Source organism: Scardinius erythrophthalmus, assembly GCF_964197995.2.
Source record: "Scardinius erythrophthalmus genome assembly, chromosome: 21".
NCBI classification, from domain to species: domain Eukaryota; kingdom Metazoa; phylum Chordata; class Actinopteri; order Cypriniformes; family Leuciscidae; genus Scardinius; species Scardinius erythrophthalmus.
The window spans coordinates 26626818-26648302 of record NC_138241.1 but is presented as its reverse complement, the minus strand read 5'-3'; the positions used below and the strand labels follow the sequence as shown (position 1 = coordinate 26648302).

Below are 21485 nucleotides of genomic sequence, written 5' to 3'. Positions count from 1 at the left end.
TGTGGTTTAGCCTTGGACTTGTTTTAAACATAGGAGGTTTGTGACACATGGAAATATGCATAAATCAAAGTTTCAGCAAGATCTTGTAATGTTTTACAGATCATCTGAGTGCAGAACAGTACTATTAAATAGATAAATAATAGGTAAATAACAGATGTCAGTGAAATTGAATGTTCAGATACTGAACACAAAACCCTACTGAAGAAGAAATAGTGTAAAACAGTAATATTGTAAAATATTATTGCAATTTTAAATAACTGTTTTCTATTTTAATATATTTAAAAATGTAATTTATGCATGTGATGGCAAAGCTGAAGTTTCAGCAGCCATTACTCCAGTCTTCAGTGTCACATGATCCTTCAGAAATCATTCTGATAGGCAGATTTGCTGCTCAGGAAACATTTCTTATTATTATCAATGTTGAAAACAGTGGTGCTGCTTAATATTTGATTTGATGAGACCCCAAACTTTTGAGTTGGTTATTTCCCTATACACATATTACACTATTTTTTATTCAGTATATTCAATAAGCATGCTCAACAGTAATTTCTAAAAGACTTCAAGATTTCAATCATAAGGAATCATTGGCCTGCAATCTTTTAAGACTTCATTTCCTAGTGATGTAACAATCACAATTTTACTTATGTATTAAAGATGGCATTTACAACAGAGCAGTGCTTTTCCTTCAGCGAGATGTCTCAGTGTTAACTAACAGGCCTGAAACCATGCTCATTACCTTAAGGCAGAACTGACAAGTTTGTGCTACAGTTGTCAGTTGGCTGTTGTCAGGGTGGGTATGTCAAAGCCCTAAAAATTACAGATGTCTCCGCCTCAGGCCAGCAGAGCATAAATCAAGAGAGTGAGTCTCCACATTCCCGCTAATGACCTCATGAGACAGAGCTGTGAAGGTGGGAGGGATGTTTAAAAAAGGAAGGTGCTCAGCATAAAGAATCATTCTGCTATATATATATATATCCCCCTCAACAATATACACTCACCCTCATCATGTGTTTTAAAACTCATGTGACTTACTTTCTTCTGTGGAACACAAGAGATGTTTATAGCAGAATTATACCATTGTTTTCAACACTATGAAAGCAAAAGGTGACCATGGCTGTCGAGCAAGATTTCCATTGATCAACAACTTACATTTTAGTCTGTCCACCCAATAAACTTAGACTAAGAAGTTTTCAAATATAATCATATGCTTTCATTGGTGTTTTGTTGTGGGGTTTTTTTTCTGGTCCCCATTCACTTTAATTTATTGGAAATGAGCAGCATTAACATTTTTTAAAGCTTCTTCTTTTGCGTTCTTTGGAAGAAAGAAAATCATACAGGTTTGGAACAAAACAAATGATGGCAGAATTAGCATTTTTGGGTGAACTGCTGCTTTAAATAATTATATTAACATACTGTAATATAATCTATACATTCTATGCAGAAATAAATACATTTCATATTTGAAAAGAGCAGTCAACTGGATTTTATCTGATAAACGGGCTAATAAAAATGCACTGCCAACAGGAATCCTCTCAAAGATGCATCATGTGTTCAGTCCAGTGTCATACACGCCGTTCTCCATCTCCATGTTCGCTTTCTCCCTCACACACAGTCATCTTACACTCGAACCCGACTAAACTCCTCGTTTATGACTGCTCAAACCTCCTTACAGCCGACAAATTTCATTTTGCCCAGGCAAATCCTATTGCATATTATCCTGTACATTGCATTAGGCCCCTAATCTCTCCTTTCTCTTCCCTCGCTCCATACCTCCGTGGAAGAAAAAAAGCAGCTGCTGATTAACCCACTTACGGCAGTAAATAAATGGCGTGTGTGGTTGTATGCGCCAGATTTAATTATAAGAGAAAGAACGAAAATACATACAATAACGACCAATTTTACAATAATGGTGTGCTTATAGAATTTATTTAGCTATCTAAAAATGACCCACAAATCTGAATGAATGACCAAAAAAGCTGATTCAGAGAGAAATAAAATGTTAAATGACAAAAAAGGGAATTTGAGCGCGATAATAATGTATTATGAAAAGATTACCTCTAGAAACAATTATCAATATGCCAAATCTTTACTCATCTTTTTAAAAACATTTCAACTGATGTGAATGTCACATGAATCCCATATTGCTTTTGGTTTCCCATCTTTTCTTTGCTTCAAACCTAAAAATACAAACAAACAAAAAAACATTGAAAGTAACAAACTTGAGTTAAAATAATCAAGAATTTTAGAGAATTTTTTTTATAAAAGCAATGCAAAGAAAAAGCAATCAAAGCAGTTTCTTTTGGATACATATGCTTGCATATAATTGCAGTCAATGCAAACAAAATCTGGATATTGTGGTTACTTCTAGCTCACATTATTCAATGGGCATTCAGAGACTGACCAAAGAGATAAGCAGCACCCGCATACTCATTAGAAAGCTCTAGTGAATACACGAGTTAACACATAGTCCAGGAAAGAAGGGACATTTAAAGTGTGAAATGCAGAGTGACTTAATGAAATTGCAGGGTATCAGCACTGGGGACAGATAGAAGAAAAAAAAAACACAACAAACCCCCAAGCGATTTGCTTCCTCCTTTTTTGGGCTGCCCGGGAAGCCTCCGCTTCCTGTTTGGTGCTAGCGAAGTCACGGCAATCGGCGGCTTGTGCGATTTTCACGGCCAGCTATTGAGAAGGAGACAGAGACAAGCTCCATTAGCTGGAGAAAATCAGTCTGCCTGGCAAACCTCACCAACACTGCCAGTGCGTCAAGGTGGTGCTCGAAGAATGCCTCTGGTTCATATCTTCATCACTGCGAGGATGGCGTATCCCGCACGGACATGCACATGCTCGAGTTTGGAAAATAAAAAAAGAATTTGTGGTTCATAGATAGAAGTAGGACACCCAACCCTCCGTTCCACCACTCAGCATGGATGTGCATAATTAATGTTATTATCTCATATAGTTAATCTGTTCATCTAAAGAGGACCTTTAATTCTGAAAATTGCAGTGCACGCACTTAGGATGGCAAAATGAACGGAGGAGGGCGAGAGGCACATGTCGGCGGTATCAGTGAGGGGAAATGTGTGTGGGGTGGCTAGATTAATTCCAATAGCCAGAGTGACACAGAGGGCTCAGGAAACAAAAGGAGAGTCCGGGCCTCTTCCATCACTCCTGGGATGGGTTTATTATTGGACCGCAAGAAACTATGATAAACACTTGGAACAATTCGCAAACCCTTTTTTTTTCTTTCTTTTTTTTTTACCCACTGCCTGTTTTTTTTTTTTTTGGGAGGGGATATGAGGGTAATTCTTTAGAACAGTAAAAGAACACAATCAGAGGGAACACAGACAAAAAAAAAAAACTCAATTGGTAATGAGGAAATGTGCCACCATTTGTAGGCTCGAAAAAACCTGGAGAGAGCAAGAGAGTGGAAAAAAATGTTTCAATTATAATTAAGTGGGATAAACTTTATTAGAAAGACTGAAACTAAAATATCTCCTAATGCATGCTGGGATTAGGCAGGTCAGAGCGAGCAGGAAGGAGAAATTAAACTCTAAAGGCTTTTTATCGCCATATTTCAGGAACCAAGGGTGTAAAATGTTCTAATTTGGGATACATTAAAAGCCATAAAGGTCTTTCAAAAAGATTAATGGTACTTTGCTTGGATTTAAGATAAGGCCTTTAGCAGGCTGAGAGAGCGGGGTTCCGGCTGGGCCCTCGAGGCATTCATCTATACAGGCACTTGGAAGATTTGTAAAGGCGTCTGCATAACCTGAGGCTAACACACTATGACAGTTTTTTTAAATCCTTGCCATTTTTTTGGAGGTTTTAAGAGCCATAAATCATGTTTTCTAGCAAGACAGCGCAGAGAGGGAAGTTATAATGGGTGATCATGCCCGTGTTTAGCGCAGATCTGCTCGCAGATAATTCACACCAGGGTGTTTTTGGAGAGGCGCGTTTAAGCGGAATAGGTGCTAAAGCTATCGCGGACGGGAAACGATAAACATGACACAATAATGACATTGGTGAAAAGCAACATTTTGAGACAACAAAATGAGAGGATGCCAAATGGCTTCTGAGGTTTAAATCTTAAGATTTATCTGCGTTTTCGACACAAGGATTACCCACATTAACCTGCGCTCCAGCTTTAACCAAATTTTGCCCCTATCACCAAAAATAAAGCCCCCCAACCCCAGCCGGGACTCCCCAATTTTCACACACATTACTATATTCAAAGCATTAAAGGTCTTAATTTTTTTTTTTTAATCAGTCCAGTCTACAATCCACGATTGTCTTTACCGGGGCTCAACATTAATGTCAAGCAAGTTACCTAGGAGACAGAGCAGATCAAAGAGACAAAAAAAAAAAAAAGCGCTCTCAAATGTCTGATTAATCAAGCCTTGCAAACAGCTTATTTCTTTTAGCCTGCATGCAAGTATGAAAATGAGATTCGGAGCGCAGTACATTGTGCAGATTTGTTCATTCTTATCAGAACAAAGCCGGCGGCAGCTTATTTCATGGATCACTGGCACTGTCATCAGTGTAGCGCAGAGCAGGTGACAGCACTTCTTTCTGTGGCAAGAACAAAATTAGCAAAAAGTCGGCACAAATTAGCCTCTCATATTTTCCGTAATATGACATTATTTTTCATTTACTTTTTTGATCCACTTTTCATGATTTTCCCTCCTTTTTCATCCTTATCCCCCCCCCCCCCCCCTCCTTTTCCCTCTCTTGTGACTTAGTGCCAAATCCTTTCACATCAAATGCGGGCACAGAGGAAAAATGCAGGGCAGGAAAAAAAAAGGAATGAAAATCACAATCCAAAATAAAAGGGGGGAAAAGTGGGCTTTTTTGGGGGGGTAACATTCACAACAAAAAGCGCTTGTGCTCTTTGTTCTAGGTAGTCACACTAAACCTTACCATATTTCCGTAAGAATTACATTCAGTGCATTTCCATTGTCGTTTACCTCTCTTCTCTCCTCTTTAAAGGAATTGTGTGCCATTTACGCCAGTCTTCAGCAAAACCTTATTCAGTGCTGGGTTTATTTACCGCTATTAATGATGTGACCTTTGAAAGGTCTGCAAGGGATGAATACCTTCTGCTCAGCCCTGTAACTGCAACGTGGGGCCACTAGGTGGGTGAAGTCAACAGTGGTGCAGTGCCTACTTGGTGTTGTATAGTAGATCACTGCCTACCACAGTGGCTGCTGTGAAGTACACAAAAACACTAATGTGCAATATATGCATTCTGCATACATTTACAATGCTAGTCCGCCCCCTGATGCCAGGGAATTGTTCAATCTTTCATTTTTGAGCCTTCCACAAATATATGACAATAAAGGTCGCAAACTACTGTATATTGGAGCAAAGTATAAATATATATTGATATTATTTAGTTATAATATCTTGAAAAACTGGCTTTAAAATAAATAAGTGTGGTGGAAAAAAAATCTGATTTTCATGCAGCTGTTTAAAAAAAGCTTTTAAATGAGTTAAAACCGCATCTATAACCCAGGCTCTCACTCGCACACACATACCGAAAAAGCAAGGGTAGCAAACCATTAAAACTGCTACAGTTGTAAACTGGTTTATACAATAGCTGCTACACATAACATTCACTCTGTAAAACAGGTGACATACACACACCTTAAAGCCAAAATAACATTGACATAGTTGACTTGTATAAGGCTGGAATGATTAACAAATTAAGGCTGTTTGTGTTTGGACTTTAGTTGGCCAGATAGATAGCACTTACTAAATTAAATTAACTACTAAATTTCACATACATGAGAATATTACAAACCCCTCCCCCCAAAAAAAACCAATATTACCAATTTCAAAGCCCAGTGGAACCCATAACTTGCTTAATCAATTGATCATACCAACATTGTATATTGAGGACTAGTTACATTTTCTTACAAACACTGTTTTGCCTTTCTCTAATATCACCAATAAATCAATAACATTGTAATTCTGCTAAAACACGTTAGAACAGATAGGAATAATCATAGCTTGAATTAAAATAATACCAAGGGAAATCTCATGGAAACCATTGCATTGCCTGAATGAAACGAAACAGGCCACGCTCCCGTGACAATACCCGACGAAATCCTTTCAACAAAAGTGACATATTGAGAGTCCTACACTTGATATCCTTGTATACAGTGAAAGATCCAGTTAACATAGCTTATCAGTCTCAAGGGGTTGGTGGGGGAAATAAGACAAGGAGTTCCTGTAATCTTGCCACCAACTTGACAAACAGCATTACAAGACATACAGAGAAGCAGCCTCTCTGAGGGGGATCTAGTTGGAAAAGCTCTCGGTATAATGCGCTTCTCTATGTTTCAGCCCCAATAATCTGATTCCAGATACATAAGACTGTCATCTTCAGGGAACAAGGGAGTGGAAAAAAGTCTGAAAGTTCGCTGGCTTTGTGCGCATTTCATTATCTTCCCTCTTCTGAGCAGGCAAGGCTTATTAGCAAGCTTTGAACTCACACTTACAATAATGTGCCATCAACAGTTTTATAAGCTAATTAGAAAAACAGTTTAATTAATGACTGACTGGCAATAAAATGGCAATCAGGGAAAAAAAAGGAAACGAGGGTGCTAAGCTTCCACTACCACCAATTAAGGGCTAATTACAAACAAATTATATATGTGTTTTGCTGTGGGCTTTCATTCGAAAAAAATGGCTTTAATTAAAAGAGAAAACATGCTAATTAATTAAACAGCACAAAAAATCTACATTGAAAAGTATGCTTTGTCTATTAAGTAATTAATGAAATACAATAATCCAAATGAGATTCCCCAGCATTTGATAAAAGCTTAGGACCCATTTCAAAACCCATTTCAAAATTAATGGGCAAAAATTTAATGCGAGTCATCTACAGATATAATAAAAGTTCATTCTGTGATAAATTGCTAATACTGAAAGAAATTGGAACAAAGAGGAGAGTTTTTGCTTTGCAGTTTTCTTGTTGCCAGAGGGGCCCGCACAGGAGGAAGAGCCAGTCCTGGGTTTCGTTACAGATTGGGTGTTATAGACAGAGAAAAGGGCTAAAAATACCTAATCACGCTGCTTTAAAAATCAGGAGAAAGCCGTTAAGATGATTAATAATTAAATAAATAAATAGACATACATTATGTTTAATGCACCAAGCCATAGCAGCCTGTACAAAAGCCAACTATCTTCCTTCACAAAAGCTGTCAAACAAGTGCATTTTAATTGGATTGGTGTCAATGAGTTTAACCTAACTGCAATACTGGCACTTCAAACAGCATGACACCCCTGTAAAGAACTTTGTCGTTAGAGATATGCCTGTTCGTAGTTACTGAGACACATTGTATTTCAACCGCATATTAGGACAAAACACCAGCTGATTGCTCAGAGATGAAGCAATGCAACACATTTAATAGGTGTACCGATCATAATAAAGCCAACGCGAATGTATAATCTTGACTGTGACTCAAAAGAAATGCGAGCATCTAACTCGCATACTGAAGAATATATGTGCCTGTGTTCTCGAACTCTCGCTAGCTCCCCCCGACTTTATCTTTTTGCGCCCCCTCCAACAACTTCTTTTCAGACTGCGTCTCCTTTTAATCATTTTCATATTGTCTGACTCCTGGAGAACTTGAAATGGACGCAGAACCCCCCACTGCTCGAGACTAGAAAGTCTACGTTTTGAAGTGGTAATGCGGAGCTAATATTTGTGATCAGGGCAAAGAAAAACTGTAGGAAATAATAAAGTGTGACAGTCCTTTGTTCAGCGTTGCTCAGTTCGTCTTTACCACTGAGACTCAAACTGCAGCTCTTGTTATTAAAATATGCTTAGAAGGCTCAATGAAACCCCTTAAAAATAAGTTGACGGAAGTAATTCATTCTCTACAGACAAAAGCCATTCAAAATCAAAACATCTGAAAACAATGAATCTAAAAGTCACAACAGAAACAACATTTTCAAACAGTCACAGGTTTGCCATAATCTCTGAAAGGTAAACTAAATTATGTTTTAAGGTATTATATTGCGGTCCTAAAGTCTGAGACCTGAAACTCTTCCAACAATGTACATAGACCTTTGGGAAGATGTATTTGGCAAAACATAAAGAAAAAACACAGCATAACCATAAAAAAAGATTATTTCAGTGAAAAGTTATTCACACTTTTTTATTTGTGTGAAGAACATTTTAATAATACCCTTTTCCACTATCAAGAACCTTTTGTGCAATCAAAAGGTTTTATGGATGTAAAAGGTTCTTCATGGAACTATCAATGCCAATAAAGAACCTTTATTTTATAAGAGTGTACCTTTAAAAGGTCAGTTGGATTTTGGACTAGTACCTGTGTCCTTTTTTGGATAGAGGATAAGCAATGAAGAATTTGATAATACTGTATTTAATTATAATCAATTAAAAAGCTTTCACCTTTTACACAATTTTTATAAAACGCTTTGTGAATAAAAAACAAAAACAATTTAAACCTTCTACAGAATATCTGAATATACTTTCATGAAAGGAAAATCTCAAAGAAACCCTTTGCTATCCACATTTGTGTTTAAACAAAGATGAAAGCCCACATAACACACTCTTTTTATGATAACTTGAAAGAAGGTTTTAACAAATTGCTTTAATTTGCAGATTAAAGGAAACATGGAAAATATCATCATATGATTAAAAAAAAGCTAAACAAGGAAGCAGCCGATAATTTGGCTACATTTAAACATTTCGAAACAGCAGATTTTTTTTATATAAAAGCAATAAAACTTTTGATTTGAGAGAAAAGAAAAAAAGATTAACCGGTTATGACCAATAAAAATACCTCTATTCCATGCATTAGTTAAAAACAAGTTGCTCAAAAAAATATAACACGACCTTTAGTATATCACTGTCTCATCAACTTCTAAACCCTTTAATTTAACGCTGTATTAGCATGTAAACATATTACAGAATGTATGATATTTCATAGAGCAGTAAACACAAACATTATTAGAACCTTGAAATTGAGGCTTGCCACAGCTGGGATTATTGCCTGTTCACTGCATTATTTTAAACAGCTGTCTGCAACAACATTTATCCTGGGCAGAGCTCTCTGTGGCCGCACGGAGCGCTGTGATAATGAATACTAGCCGGATTAGAAATCAGGGCATAAAATGCTTCACTAATACCCAAATTGCCCCCAAGGACTCTTTAAAAGGAACAACATATTTCTGTTTATCTAGTATATAGTTGGTTGTGTAGTGGTTAAATCCATTCAAATAAAATAATAATAATAGCACATTGAGCTCTGGTGTTCATATGGGACATGCAAGTTCAAATCCGGCATGCAACTTTCAGATCGTTTTCCTCCCTTTTAATCTTTCTATCATTTTCTTTTCTTTACTTCCCTCTAAATAAAAGTTTTGGAATAAAATTTGGAATAAACAACAGCTACACTACTGTTCAAAAGATAGTCAGTAAGATTATTTTTTCTGAGATAAGTTAAAATTCAACCAGGATGCTTTAAACTGATCAAAAGTGAGAGTAAAGACATTTGTAATGTTACAAAATATGCATTTCAAATAAACGCTGTTCTTTTGAACTTTCTATTCATTGAGGAAAGCTGTAAAAAATTGTATCACAGTTTTCACTAAATTATTAAGCTGCACAACTGTTTTCAGCATTGATAATAAGAATGGAGCACCAAATCAGCATATTAGCAAGATTTCTGAAGTATCATGTGACACTGAAGACTGGAGTAATGCTGCTGAAAATCCAGTTTTGTAATCACTGGGATAAATTACATTTAAAAATATATTCAATTAAAACCTTACTTCAAAATGTTACAGTTTTACAGTATTTTTGATTGTATAAATGGAGCCTTGTTGAGAATAAGAGACTTTTACAGACATAAAGTATGGCTACAATAACAAATGGTGCAACTCATATACCTACATCTGAAACCCTTCAAATTTTAGAAATAATCTTCCATATGTGCAACCAACCTACCCTATCAATGCACAAACTACATGAGAATGATGTTACCATTAACATGGCTGAGGAACGTTTGGATACAAAGAAAGAACATGCAAGTTTGATCTTCTCTTGGCACGTTCACACAAAAAAACCTCCATACCTACATCTCAGGGATGCTGAATCAATCTATAGAGCATAAGAGACATGTCCAGCAGATGACAAATGCACATTACCTGGTGAAAACTGTAATATACAGTCTTTAGTGGAGAACAAATAAAGCAGCTAACAGTGGCATTAGTGCGCAGCGACTGCCAGTGTTCTGTCAGAGGCACACCTCAGCTGTCTGGCTGAGCGAGAGATTCGAGACTGCTAAGTCTGCTCAAATCCACTGATGCTCTAAGAAGCTTTCTGTGACAACATGGTCCTGGTAAGTCAATCAAAGAGGAAAGCCATGCAGTTTGTGTTTGTGTTTTTACCTGCAAGCCATGGCAAACTAATAACGCAGCCTGCTAGAATTACAATACCAGTGTTATTTGATAAGAGGCACTAACCTTAAACATTTCAGTGCTGTCATTTGCAAGCATTTAGACAGCATGATGGCATCTCTGAAATTCTTTACCTGCTTTTGAAGTCTAGATAAACTCTCTGTGAAGGAATGCTTAAATCTGCCATTCTCAACCAAACAAAAGAACAAAGGCAAAGGCTGATATAGCCGTGTGGCATCACAATGAAGCCCATGTAATGATGAAATGTTTCCGAGAATGGTTTCCAAAGAAACCGTTATGTCTCTGTCTACCTGGGAAAGAAAAAGATAAAACCACAGAGATACTCCAGAGATAAGCGTAAGAGGCATCTGTATGGATTACCGCGTAAAGACTCTCAGAAGAAAATTGCCTATAAACCAAGGGCCTGTTGTTGGCATTACTGAGCTATTTAATGCTTGTTCCCATGGCTCTACGCTTGTTAGGAGCATGATTATCACCTTGCTTTGAACTGATTCAAATCAACAATCAACAGCACCACAATATGATTTCATTAGTGCGGAGTAAATGGTGTCATTTTCGCATTTACGCCAAGAGAAACAGAAGCTGTAATTGATTACGTAGGAAACTAATATTTGAGGTTAACACGATTAACACTGCTCCTCCCAGTTGGATGGGAGAGCTTTATCGAAGCATGACCTGAGACTGTTTTATCCACAATTAAACTATAAAATTAATCTTAATAGAAAATTAATTATTGTAGAAACTGAAAACTACATTTAAATACACCAAAGCCAGGAATAAATACAGCTGCAGTACAGCAATAAACCGTAAAAGAAAATTATCACAAAAAGGATTTGCAGAATGAGTATCACAAACCACTTAGCACACCTAAATATAAAGTTATTAACAGAAGATTAATTACCACTTTATGCAATATGTTGTAATGCACAGCATGATGAAATAAAGCTGGTTCATTGTTGGTATGCAGACTGACACCTGCTATAAAATCTGCCTGACAACATAGAACAAACGAACGAATGAGAACAAATGAAAAAGAAGGAATGAAAGAAATAGAACGAACAAAAGAGAGAAAGAATGAAAGAAAGAACGAACTAACAAATTAAAGAAAGAACATTTGAACAATTGTTCTTTTGTCAAAGCACTTCAGCATTAAAAACACTTGGTTTGGGGTGGACTGAGTGACTGAAGAAATAAAAATCACGTTTTCTATAAAAATGTTTAGAAGTCACCAAATGTATAGATAAGTGGACTGAAAGCACACACCCAAATCTTTTCTGTACTAAACGGTTGAAGGTTGACAGTGAACATCAATTCCACACAGTAATGCTGGAATCAAAGCCAAGGCCGGAATTTAGTGGAATGCATTTCAGATTCCATTGAATCAAAGTTGCGAGGCTTAAAAATATTGCCCGCCATGATTGCCCCAACTTCAGAAAAGTTGAATGTCTTTTTAACTGCAATTACAGCTGTGCGAATGTTACATTTTCTGCCAAATTAGCTTCGAAGCGCTTGATCCTACGTACACTCCTAAAATGTGTCTTTTTTAAAACTGCAGGCACTGTATTTAGGTATGAGCCCACTTCAAAGGTGTAAAACTGGCACCTTGAAAATGTTTTAGCGCTCGGGTTGAAAGCATTGTAGCCTTCATTAAAAGGCAGAACCGAAAGTTCTATAGACACAGCCGTACTTCTAACTGGGGGAGGGCTTTCCATTAACTTTAGTGTAAAAGGGTTGCAAGACTTTCAGCCCAAGTGTGTGTGAATGTGTGTGTGTGTTTGTAGCCTCTGTCTTTGCAAGGCAAAATGTCCGCAGACCCATTAGCTCAATTTGTCACAGTTGGCGCGCCCCCCGAGATGGCTTATCTGGGCAACATACCTCTCGAGTAGCAAGACTGTCACTCAGTTCTTCAGCCTTCCCATAGTCCCCTTCAGCGATGGCACTCTCTATGCTCTTTTCCAGGCCTGACTGAAGATGAGAAGGAGGGAAATAAAATGAAGTGATTTTCAAATAGAAATAGAAGGACGAGAAGAAGAAAAAAAAAAATCAAAGAGTAACTTAAAAACTCCCCCAGGCATTCTTTTTAATATGATTGCCATTACAACAAATATGTAGATTTCCTCTCGTAAATGAAAATCGTTGGTTGATTAAATATTAGGCAAAAAAATCTGTCTAGCCACAGGAGGTTACCAAACAGAAATGTTGGTCTTTAATTAGATATTTCCATCAAAGCGGCAGGACTGGTGGAGCAGAGCTCTCTGTCTGCTACTACAGATCTTCATAAGACAAATCCCAAAAAACAAAGACAAAACATTCTCATTTTCTACCAGTTTCAATCATTCTAGATGTGTTTGTTGCTCCTTATGGTAAAAAAAAAACAAAAAAAACATGAAAAACTAGAAATGCATACATAACGCAATACATACTTCAATTCGTAATTATTCCTAAGCTAATGTATATTCCATGCTGTGATTTCAGAAACAGTCATATAATATTCATTCTGCTTAGGTAAACATTTCAGAGGGACTGTTCCAATCAGCCTCACTCACAACGCCATTAAAATGTACTTTCACAGCATACGCTCAGCCTTTTAATAATGTTTAATCCATAAAAAAAGATATAGCCTTTGAAAGCGAGGGAAAATGGAGCAGCGGAGCTGTCTAAATTAACAGGACAACCAGATATATATATAATCAAAACAATATTTTAACTCAATAACCCAATATTTTAACTTGCTAATGCAAAATTACTTGAGCTCAACATTAAACGAGACAGACAATTGAATTAGTAGCGTTTTCCTACTTAAAACAAATTACATTTGCCAATATTCTGCTTACATGACAATTTATAAATTAAAATAACTGCAAAAAAAAATGTTTTGAGCTATTGCTGCAGAATGATAAGTAAGGTGCATTAGTGCAAAAATGGCTTGAAGTTACAAATGAATTAGTTCTGTTTACAAAGCTTTGCACTTAAAGAGACTTATTTATAGAAAATTTAATCAGGAAACTCCTGCATGACGAAATTAAATTATGAGCCAATGTACAAAGTCAGCTTTCTTGAATCCTTTTCTCACATATTCTGCTCTCATCTCACAAGGAACAGAAATCATACACTGTAAAAAGATATATTATTGCTTTAAATGAAATAAGCTGTAAAATATATAAGCAGATGCCACAGGAAAAAAACTGTTCCTGCTATAATGTTGATAAGGTGAATTCTGTTGAGTAAATGCCATAAAAAATGTTTTTTATGACACAGACTCAGAGGAAGTAAAGCAACAAGGTTTATGTGCCAGCACAATGCAGCCATACACATTAAATTCCAACATAAATCCTAATATAATTGAAAAAGAAAATAATATATTAGATATTAAAATAGTTTAATGGCTCTTTAATTACTTCTTTGCACTGTAAAAGTTAATTAAAAACAACCCTGCAATTTTTCCTTTTATAATTTTTTAATCATATTTTCAGTTTAACTGTTAGAAGGTCAGAAATGTTTTTTTTTAAATCATGACTTGAGAGTCGATTTATTACCAAACGTAAAAATTCTCAAACATTTCTCAAAAAATTTCATTTTCCTCACACCAATTTCTAAAAATCAACCAATGTGGCCATAATCAGATCTTTAATTCAAATCCAAACATTTCATAAATGTTTAAACCGTTTGAAGAAGTTTCATTAAGATTTCAACATTCAACATTAATATTAAAGAAAGTATTAATATAACTAATACGAAAGGGCTATGCAACAATCATCTCTACGAAACTATGATTCTACAGCAACATTTTTAACAAAATGAGAAACTCAAGGAGGCTGATATTCAATACCAGCTTAAATGTGATGATGGAAGAGTGGGAAATACTAAAAACAGGTCCATTTACAGAGGACAAATAATGGCATATGCTGTGTTATTATATTCTCAATGCAGTTCTACGTATGATGCCCTTTCAGTTTCTGAGTGAGGAAAATCTTACTGTTGTATGTTACACAAGCTGTCCAGTGTATTTGATTTGCAAGTGTTCCCCTCCCTATCTCTGAATTACAGCATTACAGAGAGCTCCTGACTCCATTGTACTGTGGCTTTCAATGGAGAAATCCACCTCATATAAGAAATATTAAACACCAACCAGAACAGACAGTGCAGCTACATCCTCATGTCAAGATTAAGGTAATCTCATCATTAAATATAATATGATCTATTCTGTTATGCTCAGTGTCATGTGGAAGAAAGGACGCCTCCTCACTCTGTCTTTCACATTTGATAGAGGAAACAATTACGAGTTACATATACAGTCGACAGAGAACAGAGAGAGGCAGTGGGATAAAAACGCTTTCAGCATCAGAGTGGAATTAAGACACCCACAGAGTGGTAGAGGAAGATGGAGGAAATCATTGTTACCATGAGAGGAGGTCTGCTACAAGGAGGAGGCTTGAGTCTATCATTGATGCCAAAATACTGCGTGAGCTCCTTCCAGTGCTCCTCCTGTTTCTCTTCAGGCTCCCTGGGCAAAGACACAGAATGACAGGTCTTTCTGTTATTATTATTATTCACTCCAGGATGAGCATGTACACTTTGTGAGATTCAATTATTATTTTCTGCTATAACTGGTGAGTTACAGAGCCAGTCAGTGTTTCGGTATATATGTGTGCTTAGTGAAACAGGCAGGAGGCTTCAAATATGAAGAATTTTGTACATAGATGTTCTATCTGTTCCCCTCAAGTCTGGAATACACCACAACTTTTAAAATTGAAAAAGATTTTAAAACACTAAGCACCATACAGCTACCCACTTGAGAATCACACACTACCAGACTACCAGAACACAAGCTCACGTCAAAACATACACCTTGTTGCTAAAAAACACAAGACAAATGAAAACAATCACTGTGTCCGAAATTGAATACTTCCCTACTAGGCTATATAGTATGCGAAAAGCAATACGCCAAAAAAGCACTGCTCTGTATGCTGTTATGTATCAAATACATAGTACTCGAAAAACTGTAGGCAAAAAGTACCAGGATACTTCCTCCAAGATTCTGAGGCGTGCATTTGATGGGCACTTTACTATCCCATGAGGCCACGGGAGAGGATTTATGAATGCCAGTGAAGCAACGCAGCTAACGCTGGTAGGTCACGTAACATTAACAACATTGCAGATGTAGTACGTCCGAATTTCATTCTCCTATCGAAAAATGTGCATACTGTCTGAGTAGGTAGTAGGTACTAGTGATGCGCGGGTCGTCTCATAACCCGCGGGCCCCGCGGGTAGCCCGCGGGTCGGGTTGGGGCGGGTAAAGAAATTGTCACTTTATTTGCGGGGCGGGTTGGGGCGGGTCATTAAAAACAAAATAAAATAAAAATCCATATATGTTGCATGCAATGTCCAGCCTATATTAAATATTTGGGAATATCAATCTAATCATATTTTAGTAGGTTCTTTGATAAGGCCGTAGCAATGCAACTTGCGTGATTTCCCCAAACCTTTGGCGTCACGTGACACAGCTCGCGCAAAGCAGCTCCCGCCGCCAGCCACAACAACAAAGACGGAGAAATAAAAGTGAAGATGGAAGATGAGGTGCGGGAGAAATTGAGGTCGGGATTTTACATAATTAAAGAAAAAAAGGTGAATGATGAATTAGATGAATACAAACGCTGCTTTGTAAATATTGAAAATGTTTAAATCATTATCTTATTAATATGACCTGATTTATGGTTCATATTCAGAAACGTCTGTTATTGCCAGTTGGCAATGTTTCCAAGCACTTTCAGGCTGAAATAAAGGCTGTTTTCATTTACATTACAATGCCTAATATGTCTATTTAATGGTCGCGGGTGCGGGGCGGGGCGGGTTGTAAAAATAGATACAGTGGTGCGGGGCGGGCTGGGGCGGGCCAAATAATTTCATAAAAGCGGGACCCGCGGGTTGGAAAAAAAGCCGACCCGCGCATCACTAGTAGGTACTACATTTGAAAGTGACATACCCATGGTAACCCATACTCAGAATTTGGACGCACACACCCAGACAGCCATTTTTGCTGTGGCGCCCAGGGAGTGATTGGGGGTGAGGTGTGTGTGTGTGATACTCCACATATTCATACTACATAGAATGTACGTTTTTTAACAGTCATGAAGTACATTCAAATTCAAATGCGGGGCAGTTGTGGCCTAATGGTTGGAGAGTCAGACTAGACTGGTAACCTGAGGTTGCAGGTTCGATACTCAAAACCGGCAGGAAATGACTGAAACATGCCCTTGACTTTACACATGCCCTTGAGCAAGGCACCTCCCCCCCAATCACTCCTTGGGCGCCACAGCAAAAATGGCTGTCCGGGTGTGTGTGTCCAAATTGTGAGTATGGGTTACCATGGGTATGTCACTTTCAAATGTAGTACCTACTCAGACAGTATGCAAATTTTTCGATACACCTAATGTGTTCTAAAATCAGCTCAAAATATCAAACATGTTTGATTCTGTCCAACTGGACGGATTCATAGTCTGAAGCTTAAAAGTTTTGTGCCGATCACATATTATGCGAAGAGTTGTGTTGTGTATTATAGAGTAATAATGTAATATTTCTCACATCAGTCAGTGAACAAATAAAACATTTCAGAAATATATTTGAATTTATGCATTTCTTCACCACTGAAAAACTAATTAAAAAGTTAAAGTTTGTTAAGCCTAAGGAAAGTTGTTTACACGTGTTTCGCTCATAGACCTGCTGACTAATGTAATGATGTTTGTTTGAATAGTCTACTTTGGAAGCACTTTGGTCTAGTCATCATTAACTCTCCATAATTGTCCACCATACCTTTTCTGCTCAGTGTCGCAATTCTGTGTCCCACCTGTTTGAGGAATAAAAAACAAAAAAGTTAATTCAATGTGTCTAAAAAGGTATGCACATGCATTAAGGCATATTTATTAGAAAGCGTAAAATTGTGTTTATCTTCACAAGTAGAGTACATGTGGATTATATTAGTTCTACTGTAGTAAATCCTAATGGACACCCAACAACCAAAACAAAGTGCATGGCATCATTGTGACGGCATGGGAAACTCCTTTAAAAAAAAAAACCTTGCATTTTTTATGTTTGCATGGAAATCTTGAATACATCAGATACTATAAACCACAACAGAAATAGTATAGGAGAAAAGCACTGGTATATAATGAAAAAACAACTTGACCTTTCTTGTGGCGCCTTTTCCTTTGTCGTTTAGTTTGTGGTTGCTTCATTCTCTGATCATCTTTTGCTCTTTGGAGATCTTTGAACCTCTGCAAAGAGATATCAATCATTGAAATGAATGCAACTTGCTTTTTTATACTGCAGTGTTTAAATAGCCTATGCTGCACAATTCGAACTACAATACAAAATTTGATCAATCCATGATCTGCACTCTCTTGCAATATAACTGCAAATAAATACATAACTTCGGTCAGTCCACGTACTTGCCAGTTATCCAAGGAAACTCCAGGGAGACGCTCGTCCCCAGATGCAACATAATTGTGCGAATCAGTTTTTGTCGTATTACATTTATCCTGTAGACAAATTGGATGTGGCTCTGTGCCTGACTGAAGTGAGAGGTGCTCGTCTGTCTGTACTTGTCTATTTTCTGATGTTACCCCTTCATCATCATCATCATCATCAGAGCTCAGGTCAGCCTCAGTGAGACCCGGCGGCAGAAGTCCACTGTACATATTAAATCTGGCGAATCATCAAAAACGCAACTGTCGCAGACTTCCGCATTATTCTGTATCACAAAATGGAGGTGATTTATGTATAAAGCAAATATATTATTAAATGAAACGGATGATATAACGACATCACAATATTTCAGCGCACTACACCAATACGCTTACCGTTGACTTCTGTATTTCCGCGTTTTGAACATAGAGCTTCATTATTGGACCGGCGAAGGAACGAAAGCTGTAACAGAAACGCTGATTGGTCACTTTAATCTCATTATGAAATTGGATCCTTCCTTTTACAAAATAGAGGAAGCTGCTGTTCTGTGTCATGAATAATAGTTCACGACTAATATTTTTTTGTTAATTCATCTATTTCTGTATAATAATAATAATAATTTTTATTATTATAATTACTATTTTTACTACTACTACTAGGCTACTACTACTGCTATTACTTAATATATTCCTGATTTTTATATCTTTATCCAATTGCTTTTTTGTTATAAAATTTGTTAACTATGTATCACATTTAACAATCTAATCTAAATAGATGGTGGGTAGATATGTGGACCCTTTTTTAGCCATGAAGAAATTGCCAAATTAAAATGTTAAAATTCATTAAACATGAAAATGATATAGGCCTATTGCATCAATTACTTTATTCCTCTAAAACTTTGGGAGGTTTGTTATTTCTGGTTGTGAAAATTCTAAATAGAACTTACAAGCCTATTAAATGGACTGTAGATACTCACAGACTCGATTTCATTCATGACAAATTAAATATGGCTTCTAGCCTGAATAAGGTACCTTGACCAAAACTATTCCTAATGAAAATACATATTATGCAGTAGCAGCAAACTTTAAGGTAAGATTTAGTAAACTTGTTGAAACATTGTTGTAGCTGATTCAGTTATGAAAATTTTATATAGGCTATTTTCTAACTTTTTTGTAACGTTTTTTTACAAATGGCAAACTAAAACACAATTACTCATGTTTTCCAGAGTGATAAGAATGCTCTTATATGAGCAATGTCTCCCAATTTATTCAGACAGCTGAGGGCATCACCACATTATTATTCAAATGATTAGCATGCTAATCTTGTTTAGCCTGTGGCACTGGCAGACGAAAAACACTGATGCTTAAATTGCTTATTTATATCAAATAACATCAGTTTTCTGTTTTGTTGCTAAATAGGGGTGGGCTTTGTGCCTAATTGCAAAATCACCTATTTACTTAAATGATTTATTTAGTGTGCACAGATTCTGAGGCAACAAGCTCATTTGTATTGTTACAATGTCACAAATTTTCATCAATATAATTTCTGCTTGATATGCCTCCAGCGGGGGTGCCACTAGTTTTGAATGTGCCCAGCAATTTATCTCTCTTCCTCTTTCTCATTTGCTCTCTTCCTCTTTCTCTTTCTCTTTCTCTTTCTCTTTCTCTCTCTCTCTCTCTCTCTCTCTCTCTCTCTCTCTCTCTCTCTCTCTCTCTCTCTCTCTCTCTCTCTCTCTCTCTCTCTCTCTCTCTCTCTCTCTCTCTCTCTCTCTCTCTCTCTCTCTCTCTCTCTCTCTCTCTCTCTCTCTCTCTCTCTCTCTCTCTCTCTCTCTCTCTCTCTCTCTCTCTCTCTCTCTCTCTCTCTCTCTCTCTCTCTCTCTCTCTCTCTCTCTCTCTCTCTCTCTCTCTCTCTCTCTCTCTCTCTCTCTCTCTCTCTCTGTAGCCTATTTTCTATAACCTGAGTGAGCAATGCTCCTTGTTTGTGCTCACCGCTGCTTTAGTCGAGTTTATTGTGTTGACCTGACCTTCTTTAAGGATTTATTGACAAAATTTGGTCCTATTTGCCTTTTTTCTTTTACCCTATAAAGCTTGATATGAAATAACAGTAAGAAAAATACACTTTTATTGAACCTTTAGACAAAATCTAATACAAGAAAGCATACGTGTATAATGTTTGATGTGTTAGATGTATTAAATTTTATGGCCCATATAGTAAAATATGAGAAAATGGAGCTCATGCATTTAAGGCAGAAACACTTTAATCAGAGACCCAAACTGAGCTAAAATGCAATTTGGTGCAGATCCTGATATTTATATGGCCAAAACATATAATGAACTTTTGATTTAAATATGTTGAAAAAATGTATTAAAATCAAAAAGTATGAACTATCGATCAGATGACAGAAGGCACGTAGATTGTGTACAAAAGCACTTTAAACTAAAATAAGTTGAGGTTAATCAGTTACATCAAAAAAAAATTAAGTTTAAGTTGATAAATTAAAAGTTTAAGTAAGCAGAACAGGCAGATTTTTATTTTGTACTCATATATTTTAATTGTTCTTAACTTGAAATATTTTAATAAGCTAATTCATACATTTAACTTCACATTATCATGCAATCTCAACTTAAATATTTTTGGTAGAGGAAAGTTGGCTTGCTTTATCTAGCTAATTCAATAAATGCTAACTTGCTAATTGGTAACACGATGCTTAGATAGCATTAGCATAGCATAACAATGAGTGTGACAATATAGAACATAACATATGCTCCACTAGTCAAAAACCCAACATAACAGAAACTCTTCTAGCATAGCAAAAAATGAAACACTAAATCATCCACTTAACATCAATCTTGCAAAAAAAAAAAAAAAACATTATATAACACTTAATTATAGCATTTACTCTCCCTTTCAAGTGTCATGGCAAAACACGGGAACTAGAAATCCCGTGGCGCAGTTTGAGTTAAACTTAATTAAAAGAAACAAGTTAATAAAACTCAAAACAATGAAACAATTCAGATCACTTAAAATGTGTCCGTTTTGTGAGCTCAAACGAAAAAGAAAGTTCTAAATACTTATAAAAGTTAATTTGATTGAACTAATTTGTTTAATTGAAGTTTACCCTATAAACCAATTAATTATTTTGAGCATTATGGTTAGTGAGGATTTTTGATCACGTTGATCATTTAGAGGGCCAAAAATCATGTATCAAATATGAAAATGTAGGCTTAGGGTTAAGTAGACCCTATATGTTGTATTCCTTAAAAACATCAATTTAATCCAACATCAATAACTTTAAGTAAATATGATAGGGTTTAAGTCACCAAGATATATTAAACGTCACTCTACGTAGCCCATGTCCTCTCCATTGCAAACTGATATCACCCACTCAAAGTTAATACCAATTTAATTATATATGTGACAACTCGATGTCAAGGACAACTGGAACTTTTAAAGGTAATTTGGTGGTGTAATATATCACCGAGCTTGCTGTGGATTTACCCGTGTCAACATTATTATGATTATTATCATTATTTCATTACTGGCACTTTTGTTCAGTTTGGGCTCGA

At 36.6% G+C, this 21485-nt stretch overlaps 1 protein-coding gene across 1 annotated transcript; it reads right to left on the bottom strand.

Annotated features, from left to right (window-relative positions):
- Positions 1-1910: 1910 nt before the first annotated feature.
- Positions 1911-18388, bottom strand: fam204a (family with sequence similarity 204 member A). The gene is made up of 8 exons (XM_081351909.1): positions 18315-18388; positions 17904-18205; positions 17642-17729; positions 17269-17302; positions 14860-14962; positions 12334-12423; positions 2573-2682; positions 1911-2177 (listed from the first exon to the last, which is right to left on the bottom strand). Exons 2-8 carry the CDS (start codon positions 18150-18152, stop codon positions 2126-2128), a joined length of 726 nt encoding a protein of 241 aa, XP_081208035.1. The 5' UTR covers positions 18153-18205; positions 18315-18388; the 3' UTR covers positions 1911-2125.
- Positions 18389-21485: the final 3097 nt, after the last annotated feature.